The 20,760-nt window shown below is 35.1% G+C and overlaps 1 protein-coding gene across 5 annotated transcripts in view; it reads left to right on the top strand.

Moving 5' to 3' along the window:
• LRRIQ1 (leucine rich repeats and IQ motif containing 1) overlaps positions 1-20,760 on the top strand; it is a 171,851-nt gene that overhangs the window by 61,271 nt on the left and 89,820 nt on the right. For 4 of the 5 annotated variants that reach the window (XM_037515188.2, XM_054696173.1, XM_054696175.1 and 1 more), the window contains exons 17-19: positions 1,896-2,330; positions 5,416-5,623; positions 12,763-12,882. In XM_037515188.2, the coding sequence (XP_037371085.1) occupies positions 1,896-2,330; positions 5,416-5,623; positions 12,763-12,882 (763 nt within the window). Of the gene's footprint in view, positions 1-1,895; positions 2,331-5,415; positions 5,624-12,762; positions 12,883-16,222; positions 16,571-20,760 lie in introns of all 5 variants that reach the window. The other variant, XR_008552187.1, reaches the window with a different exon arrangement.

The raw sequence follows: 20,760 nt of genomic DNA, 5'->3' as shown, positions 1-20,760 counted from the left end.
GATAACCTCTTCACAAATGCACACAAGCAATCAGTCAGCCTGCCAGTCAATAAATCAGTCACAAATTTATTCCACATTTATTGGGATAAGACACCTAATTATGCTTTATCCTCAAATAATTAACAAATTAACATAAGAGAAAATAAAGCAATCAGTTATAATGAAACAAAGCAATTTTTTAATAGATCTATATGCTAGGTATATTACACATATATGAAATTTATATATTAAGGGATTTTTGGAAGTTGAGAAAAGCAGCACATGTATAATTTCAAATCAGAAGCTGGGTACTTATAGAACAATATCAAAGAAAGAGAACTTCCCTTACTACAACCCAAATTCTGAATGCCATGATTATATTGAATTACAATTGACTTTTCTATAACTGTATTTTCTAATTTGTGTTGCTTGAAAAAAACAAACTTAAATGAAAAGGGAAAGCAATTTTATAATTTACTTATGGTGACTCTATAATAAACCTAGAACAATGATGTTAATTAACTATTGGGTTCCAATATCTAAATTTAATTACTAAATTACATAAATTACTGCTGTTTATACTTTCATATATGTTCATCCTATGTGTGTTGGTTTTCTTTTTTATTTTTTTAGCATAGAATATTCAGAGTGAGAACAAATCTGACAGCTTCAAAAATAGTTTCAGAAGTTATGTTTACTTTCAACAAATTTCACATTTATCTTTTTGCAAATCTAAACTAGTATTCCTTATATACACGGAGAAATATAGTTAATTGACATCATCCTTCACAATGAAATTTATGTTTTTCAATTCCTTTGAGTAATTTATTATCATAGTAACTTATATTTTAAATTGAAATGGAAAATAGACTATTTTATATGTGTAACCATAAACATTTGATATCTTCTAATATCAAACTGAATCTTTTCTGAATTATTAGCCAGTAAATTAAATGAACTACAGTATACCAAAAATATATTGGAGAAGTCTATGCTAATTTTGAATAATTATCTTTGTGACCAAAGAAACTATCTATTTAGCTCTGAATATTAGAAAGTAGTTGTAGCTCTTATTTTGTTTGGGATTTTTAATATTTTTTTCTTTTTATATTCTACATTGCTGCAAAAATTACTTAAGGCATTGTGACTATATATTCAATATAGTTAAAAAATATAAATTTAAATTGACAATTTAAAAAAAAAAATAAGAAATGTAAATAAAATGTAACCCAGAATTAGACTCATGTAAGTGTAAAGTCCTTCACATTTACTATTACGAACCTCAAATCTGGAAAACATGAAAGTTTAATTCATCATAGAAATTATAACCTCAGTTAAATAGAGATCCAACAATTATTTAAGAGAATCACAAGCAGTTATGTCTTGAACTATTTGAATTATCCTTGTAGTGGATTCTTTTTCCAGAGAAAAATGGGAATAAAAACTTTCCCATAATATAAGTTCTTTGTTTAAAAGTCCAATACAAATATTTTGCATGGCAAGAGTCAATGCAGAAGTACTTTAAACTTTGTTTCAGAAATAACTCCTCCAAATTTAGGCTGCCATGACTTCTCATGTTTATGGTGGAAAAAGTATGGATTTTTCTGGTCATGTGTACCAAAAATACCTAAAATAAAAATGATTCTAAAACTTCCAGACATTTTGTCTAGATTGAGAGATCTAAATTAACTAAACAAATATTTCCAAATTTTGTTAGAAAATAGATCAATTTTTAGATAAACAACCAGAAATAAGCTTTTAATGCATGTTGAATAAAGTTTAATGTTCAAGTCAGGCTACTTGGAAATTTTCAAAACCTATAAACGTTTTCAGATTTGCTGATATAATGCTTCTTATTAAAAATCCTTATTATTTATTATATTATATATTATATTTAATATATTATTATATTTCAGAAATATATTCACCTTGGATGCTGCAGAAAATCTCTGCCTTTATTTTCAGAAATTGATGACACTTAGTAACGAATACCGTTATATGCACGAGCATGGAGATGTCAGTATCACTAAGAGAGATGAATCAGAAGCCCAGCAAAATCATTTGACCCCTGCAAGTAGTGATAACATATTGCAAAATAGAGACTTCTACTCTTGTGAACATAACCCAGACTCAGCAGATATTTCTGAGAAATGGATGGATTCTGACTCTAATCACTCCCCATTAATCAATTCCACTGTATGTGAAGATACAGAAGGAAGAAATCAAGAAAAAATAGGTCAGAAAACAGAAGACAACACAGATATTCCCCCCAAAAGAATTCCATTCATGGAAACAGTATTGACAATGTCTCTAAAGAGGGATTGCCAAAATATTGAACATCAGAAAAAAATGTAAGATTTATAAATAATTTTTCTTTTACACTTGTGTATATTTTATTTTTATGACTAGTCTTAGTCAATGTTACCAACTTATATTGGTAAAAGATTTAAATTGCTATTATATTTCATATTGCTTTCCTTAGTTCTATTTTATGATGTGCAGAAATTATTAATTTAATACAAAGTAATTTAGTTGCGTTTTGGCAGGTTCTGATTTAATTGACTAGTATTCATTTGAAATGACTAAATGAAAATATTTTTTCTGCAATCTAATCTCTAATTAAAAGAAATTTTATTGGGAGAAATAAAATACTGCTTTATTTTAGAGAAATATAAGGAATACTTTTTAAATAATCAGATTTTTTAATTTTTAAAAATATACTACAATATGTGTTACTTATTTTTTTATTGATCTACTAATCATTTATTAAGATTCTAAAATATACCTTTTCACATGCTACTCCTTTGTTTATTGACCTAATAAGCACTTAGTAAGAATTTATGCAAAAGTGTTTGAATGCATATGCTCCTATTTTCTTTGGCATAACTAGACAGGACAATATTCTTTGAGATTAATCACACAGGCCACCTTCCAACTATTAAACACTCTTTAAAAGCTAATGGTTGGCTTTGTTTATTGAATTAACAAAGACTGTCAATTTTTTTTCTTCTTCATACTTACTGCATTAGTGTTAAACTGACAGAACTAAAATGGTCAGATTCAGTTTCTCCTATAAAACTGGTGCTGAACTAGGTAATCATAATAGCTAATGCTGCTTTGACCAGCTTCATTCTTTCAGGAGTTGTCAATATGAGTTGTGATTTCTTTTCTGGAGCAATATTAAATGGTTTGATATGTTGAAACTAATAAACATTTGTAATGCAAATTTTTAACAATTTTTTAAAGTGGCTTTACACTGATTTATAATTTATCAATTTATTTAATTGATTGTTTTTGCTCTATAGTGGAGGAAAAGTATCTCTTTCGTATACTTTTCTAAAGTTTCAGCCAGGATAGATTAAGAGATGATTAATAAGAGAAAAGCCTGCAAATTCATTTAATGTTTTATGTGCCATGGAAGCCATCATAAAGAAATGAAGGCCTGAAGAAATAGTTAAAACTTGATCATTTTTATATTAGGCTTGATGAAAAGTGAAAATTGTGGAAAAATATCATAGGACAAAGGGTGTGAGCTGTGAATAGTAAAATGGGGGGAATTTAACAAGGTCTCTTCATTCAGATTCCTCTGATATCCCTGCAGATAAGAATAGTTTTTTTCTTTCAGGTAATGCAGGGTACCTCTAACATGAGGGTCTTATGACATGTTTTTGGAAAGGTCAGAAAGTCTTTTTTTTTTTTTTTTTTTTTTTGGTGGGACCCTCTCCAGTGGCCGGGGAACAAACTGGCACTGCAGAGGCTGCGGGCAGCCTCGCAGCCCAGCACTCAACCGCTGCGCCACCAGGGAAGGCCCCGTCAGAAAGTCATTTTTACACAAGCTTTTTATACAAATTCCTTCAGTTTAAAATATGCAATATGCCAGATTGCCATAGTTTGGGATACCATGTCCAAAACCCCATTAAGTCCAAATACTAGATTTTTGCCTACTGAAATTTTATATACATTGCTTTTATAACTTCTTATCCAGTAAATAAAATAGCCAAGTGATAATAGGAATAAAAGAGATAAAAATATAGACAAACTGAAGACCTAAAAAATAAAGGAAAAAGAAGATGTATAACCACTTACTGAGCTTTGCCATTTAGTGATTCAAGAAGATTCACTGTCATGTGTACATGTTTTCTATTAGATAATGACTATTTGTCAATTAAATCTGTAGAAAAATTCGCAAAACTCTACTTACTGTAGGAGGAGTTTAAAATGAAACATGATTTTATTTTCCAACAATTAGGAGTACAAATAATTTATATTTGGTCAAAGGTTTTATCCAACTAACTTCAATATTTCATCAAAGTAGACTTCTACAGATTTTAGGTAAAATGATGATGATGTTGGTGATGATGATGATGATGATGATGATAAAACAAAATAAAAATAGAAAATAGTTACATCCCTTTTTACGTCCCCAAAATTTATTACAATGGGGAAAAGGATGTGTGGTCATGTTAGGTAGAATTTATCACTTAATTTAACTTTACCTTAGCATCACTAATATGAAAAATGAAAAAATGCCACTGAATTTGGAAGTTTTAAAATGTTGGAAACTCTTTCAAGAAAGCACTGGGAAAGGGGAATATGTAAGAATACGTCTCCTTCAAAAGCATTTAAAACTAAACTCAGGGATCTGAAGAGAGTTTAAGAAGAATAAGTAGTACTTATATTATTAGTAGTAGTACTATATTCTATACTTAATAATAGTCCTGCAAAAATCTAATGGGGAAATGAAAAGTTGTACAATTATGGAGAGTTAAAATATTAAACAGCAAATACTCTTAGAATCAGGGTACACTGTTATTGAAATTTTGCTAATTTGTTTCACAACCTAGGGGGATGTAGGAAATAAAACACAGCATTGATGCAATACCTGAAATTGGCAAATAGATATAGGTTAGGAAAATGTTAGAACTATTGGGTTTATAAGAGTATGATTTAAGTATTTGTCCATGCATTGGAAAATGAAGCAAACAATGTCCCAATGGGTCCTTCCTGTTAATGGTGAAGGGCACCCTCCTTCCTCTCCAAGGCTACTCTCTCCATTGTGAAGGGGACCCCATCTTTTCTAGTCAACTCAACATTGGCTTCAACACTTGTCCCCTCTCTTCTGCGTCGTCACTTTTCTCCCCTCACTCTTGTGTCAGCATCCTCCATGTCTTACAAAATCTTGGTGGTATCTCCTTCCTTAAATAAATAAAACTCCTTTGTACTCACATCTTTATAATTGTTGATCCATTTCTCTATATTTAAAAAAGGTTTCTATAAAGTATGTTTTGATACTGCTTTTATTTCTATGAATGTAAAGACATGGTTTAATTTTTAAATAATGCTTAATGTAATGGATGTTTATTAATATAGCTTATGAGGGCCTCTTATTTATAACTGTGGATTTATAAAAAGAAAACCATTTTCTCCTCTTAACAGTATGGCAGCTTCGGTGATCCAGGCATACTGGCGTGGGTATATTAAGTGCAGCCGAACGCCTCTCTCTACACAGCTACATGCTGCTGCAACAGAATTCACATCTCAGTCAAATTCCTACGTGAAGAATCAAAATATTTTAAAGAATAAAAAAACAGAAAATATTGTAACTATGCAAGAACAAAGGGAGAAGGCTGCTATTCTTATTCAGGTTAGTTTTAATCTTACTTTTAAAGTCAAATTACTTTTTACCCATAGATGTGTTAGTCATATTTCACAGGGTTATTCTGCACCACAGACATCCCTCAAAAATACAATGATTTGGGCCTCCCTGGTGGCACAGGCAGTTGAGCACTGCACTGTGAAGCTGTCCGCAGCCTCTGCACTGCGGGTTCTATCCCAGCTGGCCTGCGAGAATCCCACATGGCATGGCAGACCTCTCCTGTCTTTCCCATTGCTCCCCTCAGCAGTGTGTTTCAGTCAGTCTGCCTGTTTTGTTCCCCACTCTGTCTCTTGTGAAGCCTCTCACCCTCCCACGCATCTGGCCTGTACCCCGGTTCTAGTATAAAAATAAAAAAAAAAATACAATGATTTAAAAATACCTGGACTTATTTTTCATTCATGTGACATACAGGTTGGGTATCCCTCCTCTTATCTAGGAGAAAGGAGTAGTCCAGATTTGGAAAAAACTGTGCTGATCACTGGGGCTCGAGCTGAACTAGTCAGTCATATTTAAGGTTCTGCTCAAATGTGTCATCTGTCACATCTGCTAATGTTTGATTAGCCAAAGCAACTCTCAAGTGGCCTGATCTATAACTATTTCAAGAGGCATGTGAAAAAACCTATCAAAATAATTGTTAAAGACATTCAAATACTTATTATTTAAAAATTCAGAAATAAAAGTAGGGGATAAATTTGAATCAACCTCACTGAGAGCATGTTGTTTTTTTTTTTTTTTAAAGATTTATTTATTTATGCATACAAGAGCTGGGGCACAGGCAGAGATGAGGGAGGTAAGAGGATTCACCAGAGACAGTGGGGAACAGAACAGGCAGATTGACCTAAGTACGCTGCTGAGGGGAGCAGCGGGCAAGACAGGAGAGGTCTGCCTCGCCATGTGGGTTGCTCCCTGGCAAGCTGGGGATTGAACTCATGCTGCAGAGGCTGTGGATTGCTTCATAGTGCAGTGCTTAACTCCTTGCGCCACCAGGGAAGCCCACCAAGAACATATTTTAAAAAGAAGTCCAACCCAATTATATTCATTATTTTATTTATTTATAATAAATGTTTTAGAACCTACTCTTTGCCAAGCACTATTTAGGCTCAGGAAATCTAACTGAACAAAACAGACAAGATTCCTGCCCTTATGAAATTTACATCTTGTTGGAAGAAGCAAATATAAACTAAATAAATATACATAATATGTGGTCTCTGGAAATTGATGGTACTTAGCCTGAATTGAATGATAGTAACTAAACTTACCATTTCCTTTTAGTCAGCAAATATTTCTTGACACAGAAATCTTGCTAGCTTACATTCTGTTGGGATGTGCTACTAATAAATCTAATAAATAATACCTATTAAATATTATGTGGACTAAGGGGGGAAAATTAGAAAGGTAAAAGCAGGATTGAAATACCAAGGGAGTTTATCATTTTAGATAGCATGAGTATGGAAGACCAGAAAAGGTAACACTGAAGTAAGAAAGACATTGAGTATTTGGCAGAGGAATATCTGGTTCAAATGCACTGATTTAGGAGCATCTGCGCAATGTTCAAGGGGCACTAAGAAGGGGATGAAGGGGCCAAGAGTAGAATTTATAAATCCCTAGTCTTTGTAAAGATATTGGAGGAATTGAAACACTGGAATAACATGATTAAGTTATGTTGCAATGGCCAACAGACATATGAAAAAATGTTCAACATCACTTGTAATCAGGGAAATGCAAATCAAAACTACCATGAGATACCATCTCACACCAGTGAGAATGGCACATATTAAAAAAACTAGCAACAACAAATGTTGGCGAGGGTGTGGAGAAAAAGGAACTCTTCTGCACTGTTGGTGGGAGTGCAAACTGGTCCAACCACTATGGAGAGCTGTGTGGAGATTTCTGGACCTACTAAACATAGAGCTTCCATAGGATCCAGCAATTCCACTCCTAGGTATTTACCCAAAGGACACAGAAACATCAATTCCAAAGAGCACCTGCACCCCTATGTTTATAGCAGCACTGTTTACAATAGCTAAGCTTTGGAAACAACCCAAATGCCCAAAAATAGATGACTGGATCAAGAAGATGTGGTACATATATACCATGGAATATTACTCAGCATTCAAAAAAGATAAACGCATGCAATTTGCAGCAACATGGATGGCGCTGGAAGGGATCATGCTCAGCGAAATAAGCCAAAAAGAAAAAGAAAAATACCGGATGGTCTCACTCATAGCAGGAATCTAGAAAACTTAAATAAGGGACCAGGAAAATGAATATAAGAAAGTGAAAATCAAAATCAACAAAAAACTATGAACCAGAGACACTTTTTGGGGGGTGGGGGGCGGGAGGGGAAGGATTGGGGTCAGAATGGGGCGTTTGCAATTGTATGGGGGAATATAAAAATAAAATTTATTATTTAAAAAAAAAAGTTATGTTGCAATTGCACTGGAGTAAAGTAGGAATAGAAGCATCAAAGTTACTTAAGGGTCTCCCTTGTGGTGCAAGGGGTTAAGACACAACCTGTGAAGCTATTTGCAGCCACTGCAGCATGAGTTTGATCCCTGGCCAGGGAGCAAGCTACCCACATGGCACAGCAGACCTCTCTTGACTTGCCCGCTGCTCCCCTAAGAAGAGTATTTCAGTCAATCCACCTGTTCTGTTCCCTACTCTGTCTCTGGTGGATCCTCTCACCACCACCCCACAAACCTCTGGCCTGTACCCCAGTTCTTGTATGTATGATAAAATAAATTAAAAAAAAATACTTAGAAGACAATGGCAGTAATCCAGACAAGAGATAATGGTTGCATGGACCGGAGTATTAACAGTGGATTTGGAAAGAAAATCAGATTCTTAAATATAAGTTGATTTACGTGGAGGCTAGGCATATATACTTTGAAGGTATAATTGGTAATGTTATAGGGATGTGGAGCATGAGAGATATAAGTCAAAGATGTGGCCAATATATTTGGCAAAAGCAACTGAAAGAAGAGCTTTGAAATTAAATTTCTGGTTCTTGCTAGTAAAGTCCTGGTTTTCAAAAGAATTACTTCTATGGTTCTAGTGAATATAGTCAGTATTTCAGTTGACTTAATGTGTCTGACTGCACTTCTAATGGCAATTCATAGACAAAGCTGTTACTGATGCCTGAATGGTAGTGGTAGGGGGTGGGGTGGTTAATAGATTCAAGGACATTCTGAGGAAAAGAAAGAAACCTCAGTTACTATTTCAAAATGTTATTCTGCTACATGAGGAATGAAGATATCATGCAGTCTACGTGCAGTCCTCCCGTCATCAGTAGATGACCAATACATTTTTCCACATTGATGGTAAATGCTATTCAACTTTTGCTCAATAAAGAAAAGTTTATTCCTTTTGAAACTGTCTAGTTCAATGACTAATATCTCTGTTTAGTGTCCATTGGTTCAGGTTCTTTGTAAGAAAATGTAAAAAAAAAAAGGAGCATAAGTCAACCTTTCTTTGCAAACTTTCTTTAGAACAAACCTCTTTTGTTGTGCATCATGATTCTTAAAATCAACTTTATTTTCTCCTTAGTGCAGTCATCTAGTTTTTTTTTACACTATTCATCTTAAAATAGTGAATTATAGACTGTCTAGCCACCTTGGGGAGCAGAGCATAATATATTAAATGACCTGGGATTTAGAAAGAACAAAATGAAGATTTCATGAAAGAGGTGGTAGAGACTGCTCTCTGCTCTCCAAAAAGCCACATTGTCCTTTTCATCCCTGCCCACAATCAGACTAGACTTCCCAACTTTTCACCTCCCTTTTTCTGAGGTGTGTATATCACTTTCAAGTCTAACCCATTAAACCTTCCACGAGCATTCTTTTAAATTCTTTTTCCTTTTTAGTTGACTGATATGAGGCATCTTTGAAAGTTACCTGTTGAGACTGCAGAGTGTGCAAAACCCTGGGTATTGGAATCACTCCATGATAAAGTGCTTCCCCATTCATTGTTTGCTCTCTCAGTGCTTATGTGATCAAGCAATAGGATATTGCTTTCAGTTATTACATATTTTTGTGTCTTTGTAAACATGAGTGAATGGAATTCCAATTATAAAGGATAGTGGAAGTAAAAGAACATAGAATTTTATGGTTTGTTGGAATAAGAATTTATGTGCAACCACACTACCATAAGAATTAGAATATTAAGAGAATATGGGAGGAAAATGGTAAGGACTTACATAAGGAACAAGTGTGTGATCTATTCCAGGAGAGGGAATTGATGGTAGTTGGAGAAGAAAAATATGTCAGATATAGCTAATATGTATAGAATTGTCTGACCAGGGAATTGACTTGAATGTGTTAGAAGGAAATATGAATTCATCATAGATGTATTACTGGACAGAAAAATTGAAACCTTGAAAGGAAAAATAAATTAAAAGAAGAATCTGTATGTTGCTATCAACACCTTTATATTATCATTTATCTGTTAAATTTAGTAGAGATGACTGGAAATTAAATTTCTGATCCTATGCAGATTCATGGGTCATAACAGGAAAACACACAGTATATATTAAAGCCTAGAGTCCTATCCCTGATGAGTTGATCAGAGCCATTTTGCAGTGTATACAAATATCAAATCATTATGTTGTACACCTGAAATTAATATGATATTATATGCTAATTATACGTCAATAAACCAAACAAAAAATAGAGAAATAAATATTAATCCCTCCCATTTGTTCCCTATGCCCTATCATGGATTTATTTTTGTCTATAGCATTTATTTAGCATAGATATTATATTTTCATTATTTCTTTTGTTTTTGGCTTTTGCATCCTGTTGGAATGGAAAGTCCATGTATAAAAAGTTTTGCATTTTATTCATTGCTCTATCATCTATATATGTGTATATATACGCAATTAATGGTTTACAAAATGTTGATAATCTACATATCATTTTTTTTTCATTTGTTAACTAAAATATCTCTATATACAGAAACTTATCTGTGATTTCATTAACAAGAGGTATAGTTCATATTGGAAAGATAGGTAAAATGCTTGATGTTTTTCCTTTATTTACCAATTTTCACATTAATACAATTGTCCAAGCATTCTTCAGAGATCACCATAATTTGTTCTATTTAATGTACATGTAAATTTTTTAAATATATAATGTCTTTAATTTCATTGCAGTTATTATTTTTACTGGTGTTCATATTGTCCCTTATTTGTAATCTCTTCAATTCAGAGGTCTCTAAAACTTCGTTTTCTAATGTAATTTAATGATCCAAGTTCATTTTATATACATTTTGCCCCAAGCCTGAATTCATTCATTTGTCCAAAGATCTTTGGTTCCTTAGTGGGAATGGTATTTGCAGATCCTACACTAGATTTTAAAAGTGCTCTGTTGCTACTGACATGATGTTTGTATTTAGATTTTTTTCAATGTGCTGAGTTTGAAAATGCAAAATTTTAAGAAAAATGTCATACTGACATTTTCAAATTAAATTTAGGACTACAAGATTTTTACTTATTTGATTTTATATTTATACCTCTTCTTCAGAAAATCCTCATTCCTAATTACATTTATAATTATTTTTTTCTCCTTTCTCTCACCCCCCTCCCATGTATTTTATATACATCCACACGTATCTAGATGGTGGAAATCAACAAGGACCACAATGAGGAAAAACAGACTATTCAGACTGTGCTATAGCAAAGGAGTCAGACACCATCACTTGTCTTTGACATAGACTCAAAGGCTGGGAAGGGAGTGGGGAATCTACTATGGAAACAAAAGTTTCAAATAGGCTTGACTTGGAGGTGGCTGCCATGAGATGAGAAGTGGGCAACTAGAACAACGGCTTCTTACATGGTTGGCTTAGAAGGCATATGTGGCTTTCTCTGCTTGGTCCTGAGTTGAATATAGGGACAAAAAAATAGGGAAACTGCTGGTCATTGACCAAGTCTTGATCAGTCTTGTTTAATTGCTGCAGAGGAGTGATTTAGCTTCCTGATAGTGCAAATGTTGTGGTTTGGCTTCCTATGCTAGTTGCTACAGAAGTTGTGGATCACAGTTTTATATCTCAAATAACAATATAATATGTTTACTGACTATGATTCCTGAAAACAATTTTTAGGTATCTATTGAAATTAGATTTGTCTTTGAGTATATTCCCCTAGGAATATTAGTTAAAGTCGTTTGACACTAGCATAATTATTTTTTCTCCTTTCTTACTCCTCTCCCTTTTTTTATGTTTATGTACTAACTTTGTTTTAGAATTATCTTAAATGTGTGCATGGTTCCAAATCAAAATAAGCAAAGTCTTCTATACAGTATCTTCCTCCTGTTTCTTTCCTCTATAGGTAACCATTTTTTAAAATTAATTTTATAACTTACACTTTTAAGTATAAACATCCACATATGCATAAATATGTAAAGCCATATATAAGTTCATGTAATGTATATATTCATAAATATTTGTATGCAGTCTTTCATAGATAAACAGTAGCATACAGTACATATTTATCTACCTTTTTTTATACTTAATATATTCTGGAGCTCACCCACTAGCAGTATATAAAGATATTCATTTAAAAAAAGCTGCAGTGTACTTGGAATTGCACTTGGGAAAGCTTTCCCTACTTAAAAATTATTGAGGAATCTGAATGTTTTTAATTCTATTATTCTGCACTTAGTTTATTTTAAAAATGAAATTAGTTAATTGCTTCAGGTCAGGATACTATCTCTCTAATATGATCATTTATATATGTTGAAGTTTTCCTAAATGTGTGTTCGTTTATTTTATACATAATCATTTGAAAATTAGCAAAATTGGTTTTCCTTTGTATCTCTTTCTTCTTAGTTTAGAATGGGTCCTGGAGGAATTGTCAGATAATTGATTGTTTGACCTACATGTGCAGTTGAGGGAGTTTTAAAGATTCTTTTCTGCTTACCACAAGGAAAGTCTCCTGAGATTCAGAACTTTAGACACATGCAGTCATTTAATTTATCTTGCAGTTTTACGTGTCACATAAAGTTCAAAAAACAGATTATTGAGCCATAAACGAAGGTCTAAGATGTTTTATCTTCCTAATGGGATAACACAGAGAATCTGGTTTGGAGTTTGATCTATAACCTTGTATAACATGCTTTAAATTTTTTGTTTAGGCAGTTTGGAAGGGCTTTCTTTTGCGAAAGAAACTGACAACAGCTCTAGAGGCTATTAGGAATGAGGAGTCTGAAGAAGAATATGAAGAAATAGATTTAGAAGATTTTACGTTTGATGAAGTGAGTACCAACTACAATATATAAATATTGGTCTTAAACTATTGTTTTAGGTCTATACCAGTTTCTAAAGTGGTTTATTGTATTGGCACTATGTTACAGATTTTTTCACATAGCCCTTGAGAAAGTATGTGCTTTTAATTTCTAAACATCATCAACATATGCCCTACAAGACTTTACAGTGTGTAAACATGGTCATAGAATATTTACAAGAGTTCCAGTGTATTCTCTGACCAGATTTACACAATGTTTTACTTATCCACTACTCTTCATTAAATATAACTCTGATCTTATTTATGTCCTGCACAACAGTATTAAATAGTTCTTTGTTGCCTAGAAAAAATGTGAACAACCTTCTTAAATTGGTATTCAAGTATTCCACAATGAGGGTGCAAACTAAACAGGCTCATTCAACATTTTTCCCCTTTGGCTTCCATATGCTTCAACCGAATTGAGCACCCTTTTACCATACAGATCACTGACTTTTTACATCCTTAGTTTTGCTTATTTTGTTCCCTCTTTTCTAGACATTTATACCCACATAACTGTCAGTGAGGCTAAGATACAGAGTTTATGAAAATCCCAAGAAGATTTCTTTAGTTTTGAAGTGGAAACATACAATATGTACACCTTTTCTGATTTCTTTCACATATTATTTGTGAGGCTTATTTGCATTGTTAGTGTAGCTATATATTTCAAATACCGGATGTTGTATGTGCAAAGATTTTAAAGACCGTGGAAAATGTTTTCTTTCTTTTTTTTTTTTTTAAAGATTTATTTATTTATACAAGCACTGGGTACAGTCAGAAGCGCGGGGGGCGGTGAGAGAAAGAGCCAGAGCAGGGAGCAGAGCAGGCAGAAGGACCGAAGTACACTGCTGAGGGGAGCAGCGGGCGGCAGGAGAGGTCTGTGTGCCATGCAGGACCCTCCTCCATGTCTGGGAGCAGCTGGGGATCAAACCGGCGCCACAGAGGCTGCGGGCAGCTTCCCAACCCAGCGCTCAACTGCTGCACCACCGGGGAGGTCCAATTTTTCTTTCTTTAAAGAAAATTTAATTTTATTCTGACAGGGATATTTTGTATAGGCAGAGATTCTTTTGAGGCTTATTTTCAGGCTTTATCCAGACTATTCTATTTCTACTTTCTCTTAAAATTAAGGTAATATATGTTATCTCAAATGAAAGATCACCTCCTCCTTGTCCCTGAATTCTATTCCCTTTCTCCACAGCACAAGTAGCAGAAGAAATTTCTTCTTAGTTCTTTAGCACCCCCACTGTTGCTATTGCACTTTGCTTCTAGATACTTCCTTATACATATACTACTAGGAGTTGGCAAACACAAGGGAAAAAACAACTGTATACATGACTTTGAGCTCACATTTCTGTGGTTCTCCTCTGGGGGATCTTGGTTCTTCAATTCTAAATGCCTTTGCTCCCTGCACTTCAACCCCTGTCTCTTCATCCCCATGAAACTGCTACATGTGGGCTTCATATTTCTGTCTGACTTTTTTTTCTTGTTAACAAAACTAGGAATTTCCCTGAGGGGCAATGTAGAGGGAAATATAAGGCTCACATTAGCATGAGACTCCACTCTCTGGGATCGTGGCTGTCTAAGTCTTGCTTGCTCTGATTGTTCTTAAGTGCCCTCAGCATCTCTTTTAATCCAACATTTATTTACACATGTTCTCATAAGGATTTTAATTCCATTCCAAGCTATACCATCAGGTCAAATTGAAATGTTTATAAATGAATACTTCAAGACAATGATTATATTCAATAGTCTAGGCATTGTTCTTACTACAGTGAACAAAAGAAATAAGACCCTGAACCCCACAGAAGTTACATTTAATGTGAGGTGACAGTGAATAAATATACAAATATACATGTACAATATGGTATTGAAATTTACTGTAAAAGGAAGGTTAAGGGATAGTGTAGAATCTAGCTGGATAATCAGGGAATGCCTGCATAAAATATAACATTTTAATAGAGATGGAAAAATAAAATAAAAGAACAAGCAATAAGGTAATACTACTCAGGGCTAAATATAAGGTAAATATGGATGATTTAATCAGGAACTACCTTAGTATATTAAAGGAAAAGAAAATTTACAATAGGTAGAGCTAATTAGTGGAGAAAGACCAGAAAGAGTAAGAAAGAGAAATATAGCCAGGGATTGTTCTAAATAAGGCCTGGGATGTGATGCTAAGAATTTTGGATTCTATTTCAAACATGATAAAAAAATTTAATGGGTTTTTATCAAGTTAAATGTTATTATGTATGTTTTAGTTGTGTAACTTTGTGGTGCAGAGATTATTGTTTATAGGAGCTAAGAATTTAAACTAAGTAGAGTTTGGGAAGGTAACATTACTTTGCCTTGTTTAATCTTTTTTTAACCTCCTTTCCATTGTCATCATTTTAGTTAAAAATCATTTTACAGGGCCTCCCCAGTGGCGCAGCAGTTGAGCGCTGGGTTGCGAAGCTGCCCGCAGCCTCTGCGTTGCCGGTTCGATCCCCAGCTGCTCCCCAGCCACCGGAGGAGGGTCCCGCATGGCACGCAGACCTCCCCTGCCGCCCACTGCTCCCCTCAGCATTGTGCTTCGGTCCTTCTGCCTGCTCTGCTCCCCTCTCTGGCTCTGGTGAATTCTCTCACCCTCCTGCGCTTCTGACTGTACCCAGTGCTTGTATAAATAAATAAATAAATAAATAAATAAATAAATAAATATTAAAAAAAATCATTTTACAGTTTCAGATAACATCAAATTACCAGAGCTTTTTGTTTTTCCTCTGTGTAAATTTCCTGTGTACAAGTTCAAGACTTAAATAACTAAGATTTCTGTTTTATCACCTTTTTAAATAATAAATATAGCTGCCTTTGAAATTAAATCCATATTTCTCCTTAATACAGATAATTATCTGTTCAAACTTATTTTTTCATTTCCAGTGAGCTCATACTGAATGCTTACAGTATGGATAACATGGCCCCAAATTTATGGCATGTCAGAAATATGTTTGGATATTTGCAGTGAATGACATCATTTATTTAAGAGAAGTAAATATAAAATTGCCTTGATAAAATAGCCAGGATCAATCTTCCTTGAAATTTTCATATTAGTTTCATGTCTCTCTGAACTATGATTGCCGTTAGCAAATAGTTAACAAAGATGACACTGATAACCAAAAGTACATTTATTTTAGATTTATTAAGCACAATATGCCTTAATTTTTTAACTACCAACGATGAGGGATCTGAGATTTTATCTTGTCTACAACCTAACAACTTAGGCTGCTACACTTTCAGGATGCTAGCAGACGAAATGAGATATTTATTATTTCTCATGTCAGGTAACAGGAGCCTCGTGTTCCCTTTTCGCCTCTCAAGTTCAACAGGGGGCGTATATGAAGAATTACCCCCTAGGAAACTTAAGCCTAGGAAACACCCCATATTTTATGAAGAGTTGCTGCAAAACTACCTGTCCTATTCCCCAGAGGAAGTCAAACAAATTTTGCCTTTGCCCCAGAGCAAGACACTAAAAGACTCTCTATCTTCCAAGTCTGTTAGCTATATCAACATCTTTGAGAAAATGTATCCTGCAGCAAAAGCTGTTGGAAGTCATGCAGAAATATTAGAGACCTAAGGATAATTGTTTCTCACCAGTGACTACCCCTTGTTTCTACAAGGCAAATTTTCCTGTAAGTATCCACTCCAGTGCCCAATCTGAATAATCTGACAAATATTAATAAAAAATACATTGGTTTATCCTCATGGTGCATTCAATTAGGTTGCTAGCAATACCCAGGTGGTTTTCTTCTTAAACTTCTGTGCTGACCTTCCCACTAGACTTCAATCCAAAAACAGCTGGAAGTATTAGCTATTACACTGACTCCTTCTTGTTCCTCAAGGAGGAAGTACAAGGCAATTCTGCCATCTAAAACAACCCTAGCAGGTGAGATGAAGCAAACTGGAATGCTTTCCAGGGCCATAATGGCATTTCCTGAAATACTAAAAGGGAATTTATGATCAGGACACTTTCTTTCCAGGTGGCATTTGTCCGCCCCATGGGAAGACTGAGAATAGGAATGGGGAAAACTTCCAGAGATGTTTTACATGGGAAGTTCAAAATCTGAAGCCATCCCCTTGCTGTCTTGATAGGCTTGATTGACTTCTCATTAAAGTTAACCAAAATAACAATCAAGTTGTGGTCACAGCCTCCTGGACCGGAATGGCAGATCCAGCAATTATTTAAATTTAAGGTGCTTGTAGCAATTTCCAAGAGCCCTACAGGGACATTTTTCTTGTGGAGGGAACCTTCTAGGACAGAAGATTATTTATGTCCTTCCCTCCCCCCTCATACCTCCCAGGTGTTCCCTACAAAGTCACTGGATTATTGTTCTCCACCAATCTCTTCAAAATTAGAGTGACTCAGTTCAGTAACTATAACTTCACTTTTTTTGTCCTAATAATTATTTACACCTAGACTTTTCCTCTGGAAAGACAAGAGGAACAAGTGCATTTCTATGTGTTAATCATACAGGCCTGGGACTTGCTGTTAGGGAAAACAAATACTCATTCCTGCCCAGGAATGGTCATGACAGAACCCTAAATGTCCAAAATGGGTCTACATTACCTCCCTGAGTGTTTTTCCTAATCATTACTTAAAATGTGTCTGCAAGAGCCAGTGCTCATCCTGGACAGTCACATCACTTGGTCCAATTGCCTTTTTTCAAGCTATGTGTCCGAAAAGAAGTATGAGTGGTAGAGTCAGTCTGTCAACTTATTATTAGTAGCTTTTGTGATAAAAGCACATAACTAATGGTGAGACACCAAGAAATTATGCAGATTTATTGCAGGGGTCACAGTTATATGACATAGTTATATGGCAAATATATATATTATGTATATATGCCATATAATAATCTGAAAATATGCCAAGAGTGATAAAGATATAATGTAGTCAGTTTTCTAGGAGCAGGCTGAGGCAAGGATCATGTAATCGGACTAGAAGAAAAATGAGTAAATTTGGTAGAAATCGCGAGTCTGGCATCAGTAGCCTCTACAGCAGGAACAAAATCAGGTTCACTCAGTGGCATAATTCTGGTGGCTTTGGCTATCCATATGAGGAATCAAAACAGTTCTACAAATAAGGTGATTTGTCTTTCTCTGTGAGGACCCAAAACAGAGTGTCTATAGTAAATCAGCCTGTAGTTTTCTTTTCCATGTGGCCACTCAATCCCAGTCCAAGCGTTAGTTGGGTTTCAACTTGGTCAGAACTTCCCTGTACCTGGCTCAGCATTTAGGGAACTGAAGTGAATTAAATTTCTTCCAAGCCAGCTGCTTTATTTTAGACAGTGGAATGGAGATAAAATTTCCCCAAAAAGTATAACTCCACTTTTTTTATATAATGCTTAAATGTTTCTAGGACCAGGCTGACAAATGAGGATTTGGAAGACTTTCATACCCTGTTAGTCACTGAATCTGAAATGTTCCACCCCAAACTGGGAATACCAGGCCAGACAGTTGCCACGCCTCTATGGGTCAATCATTTACTTTTTAAATGAGTTCAGTAAGAAGCTAGTGCCAGCTTTTCAATAGGAATATACCTGATATTGGTTTCAGAAAGGCCACAAATCCAAATCTCCAAGGGATTTCCCCAGGTGGAGACCAAAGGCTCCAACTGATAATAAAATCATTGGTCAAAGTTTTATTAGTTCCCATACTGAAGCAGTCCATCAAGATGTCGAACCTCTTTTTTCATGGTGAAGGACCAAAAAAATTAGTTTTTCCTTCGCTACTCTAAAGAATACTGAGCATTATACTTTCCTCCACAGAGGCCCAAGGAACTATTTGAGGGACAGGTCTCAGAATAGAAGCCTCCAAATTTTCTTCAGATTTATCAGCCAACTCCTGTTGATAATTATGTGGTAGCATTCACCATAATAAGGGCAGTTGAAACTAAGGCTTTTTAATTTTTTTTTTTAAGATTTTTTTTTTTTATTTATACAAGAACCTGGGTACAGGCCAGATTCAGGGGAGGGCGAGAGGATCCACCAGAGACAGAGTGGGGAACAGAAGAGGCAGAGTGACGAAATACACTGCTGAGGGGAGCAGCAGGCGAGATAGGAGAGGTCTGCTGCGCCATGTGGGATACTCGCCGGCCAGCCGGCCGGGATCGAACCAGCACTGCAGAGGCTGTGGACAGCTTCACAACCCTACGCTCAACTGCCTGTGCCACCAGGGCAGGCCCCCCAGGCTTTTTTTTTAAATTAAGATATAATGGAGAGCCATTTGACTTGACAACCGTCAGGATATCATCTATATAGCAAGTTTTGGATATTATAGGGTAGAGATGCTCAAGCTACTTCTTTTTTTTTTTTTTTTTTTTTTTTTTTTTTTTTTTAATAGAGGCATGTTTTATTTATTTATTTGTTTGTTTGTTTCGTTTATACATGCACTGGGTACAGTCAGAAGCACAGGAGGGTGAGAGAATTCACCAGAGCCAGAGCGGGGAGCAGAGCAGGCAGAAGGACCGAAGTACACTGCTGAGGGGAGCAGCGGGCGGCAGGAGAGGTCTGCGCGCCATGTGGGACCCTCCTCCGGTGGCTGGGGAGCAGCCGGGGATCGAACCGGCGCCGCAGAGGCTGCGGGCAGCTTCGCAACCCAGCACTCAACCGCTGCGCCACCGGGGAGGCCCTCAAGCTACTTCTGACCTATTGGTTTCCCCCCAGGTGTCAATCACAAGATAATTTATCATGCTATCACTTTAGTGCCTGAAATTTTTCTCTTCTTAGTGGGGCAGTCCCCTCTGGCACTTATGGGACGGGAATATAAAACATGTAATGTGACAATTTTTACCATACATTCAGATATAGAAGCAATAACAATAGTGTATTGAGTTTATTGAAAGGGCCCTCCCCACATGTTAACTGTAGTTCCTGTCTCCACTGAGAAGCATGTTCAGACACCATCAGTCGGGTCTTGGTAACATAGTGCCCTCTGACAGGAAGGGAAGCACTATCTCTGTTTTCCCAAACTTTGAACTATACAAGCATCCCTGAAAAGATAGTCTGTCATAAGGCAAGCAGGAATGTGAGGGACCCATGTAGAACTATTTCTCAACATTATATATACCTATTACATACTATTCATAATAAATCTCTGAAGCAGTGATAAATAAGATAGTTTCTTGGTACTTGAGTCCATAGTGCTTAATCTTTTTCCAAGTAGGAGAACTCTATCAACATCTATATAATATGGAAAAAAAAAAAAAAAAACACTGTATTTTGTGGGTACTTGTCCTGCCACAGAAATAAAACAGCTGGATTCTTAGAGAATATGAAAAATTGGTGATCTGGCACATATTTCTTAAAAAAAAGTGATTTGTCTATATAAAACCAGGCAAAAGTCAGACTCCTTAATGCTGATCCTTCTCCACAGTCACTCCTCAGGTGACACCTTATCTTGTTTTCCTTCCATTTTTTAAAAATTGTTATTAGATGCACCTAACATGAAGTGTACCATCTTAACTATTTTATGTGTACAGTTCAGTGTTATTAAGATCATTCATAATGCTACCATCAGCATCATCTATATTTAGACCTTTTCATCTTATAAAACCCATTAAAACAATAATTCTGTATTCCCCCTTTCATACTTATATACTAAGATTATTACACTCTAATTTGAATTCATGCTAACTTAAAATTAGTAACATATAGGAATTATGTTCTTTATTGCTTTATTTCCATCACTTTCAGTTGATGATGTCAAAAATTATATTTTTATATATAGTGTAAAACAAAACTAATAATTACCTCTCATAAATCATGTAAAAAATAAAATGAAAGTTGCAAACCAAAATTACAATAATAATAGTTCTTAAATG

This window comes from Talpa occidentalis, unplaced genomic scaffold, assembly GCF_014898055.3.
Source record: "Talpa occidentalis isolate TD23 unplaced genomic scaffold, MPIMG_talOcc4v2.1 talOcc4.16, whole genome shotgun sequence".
NCBI lineage: Eukaryota > Metazoa > Chordata > Mammalia > Eulipotyphla > Talpidae > Talpa > Talpa occidentalis.
The sequence above is the reverse complement of the archived record's forward strand: the minus strand, read 5'-3'. Positions and strand labels throughout refer to the sequence as shown.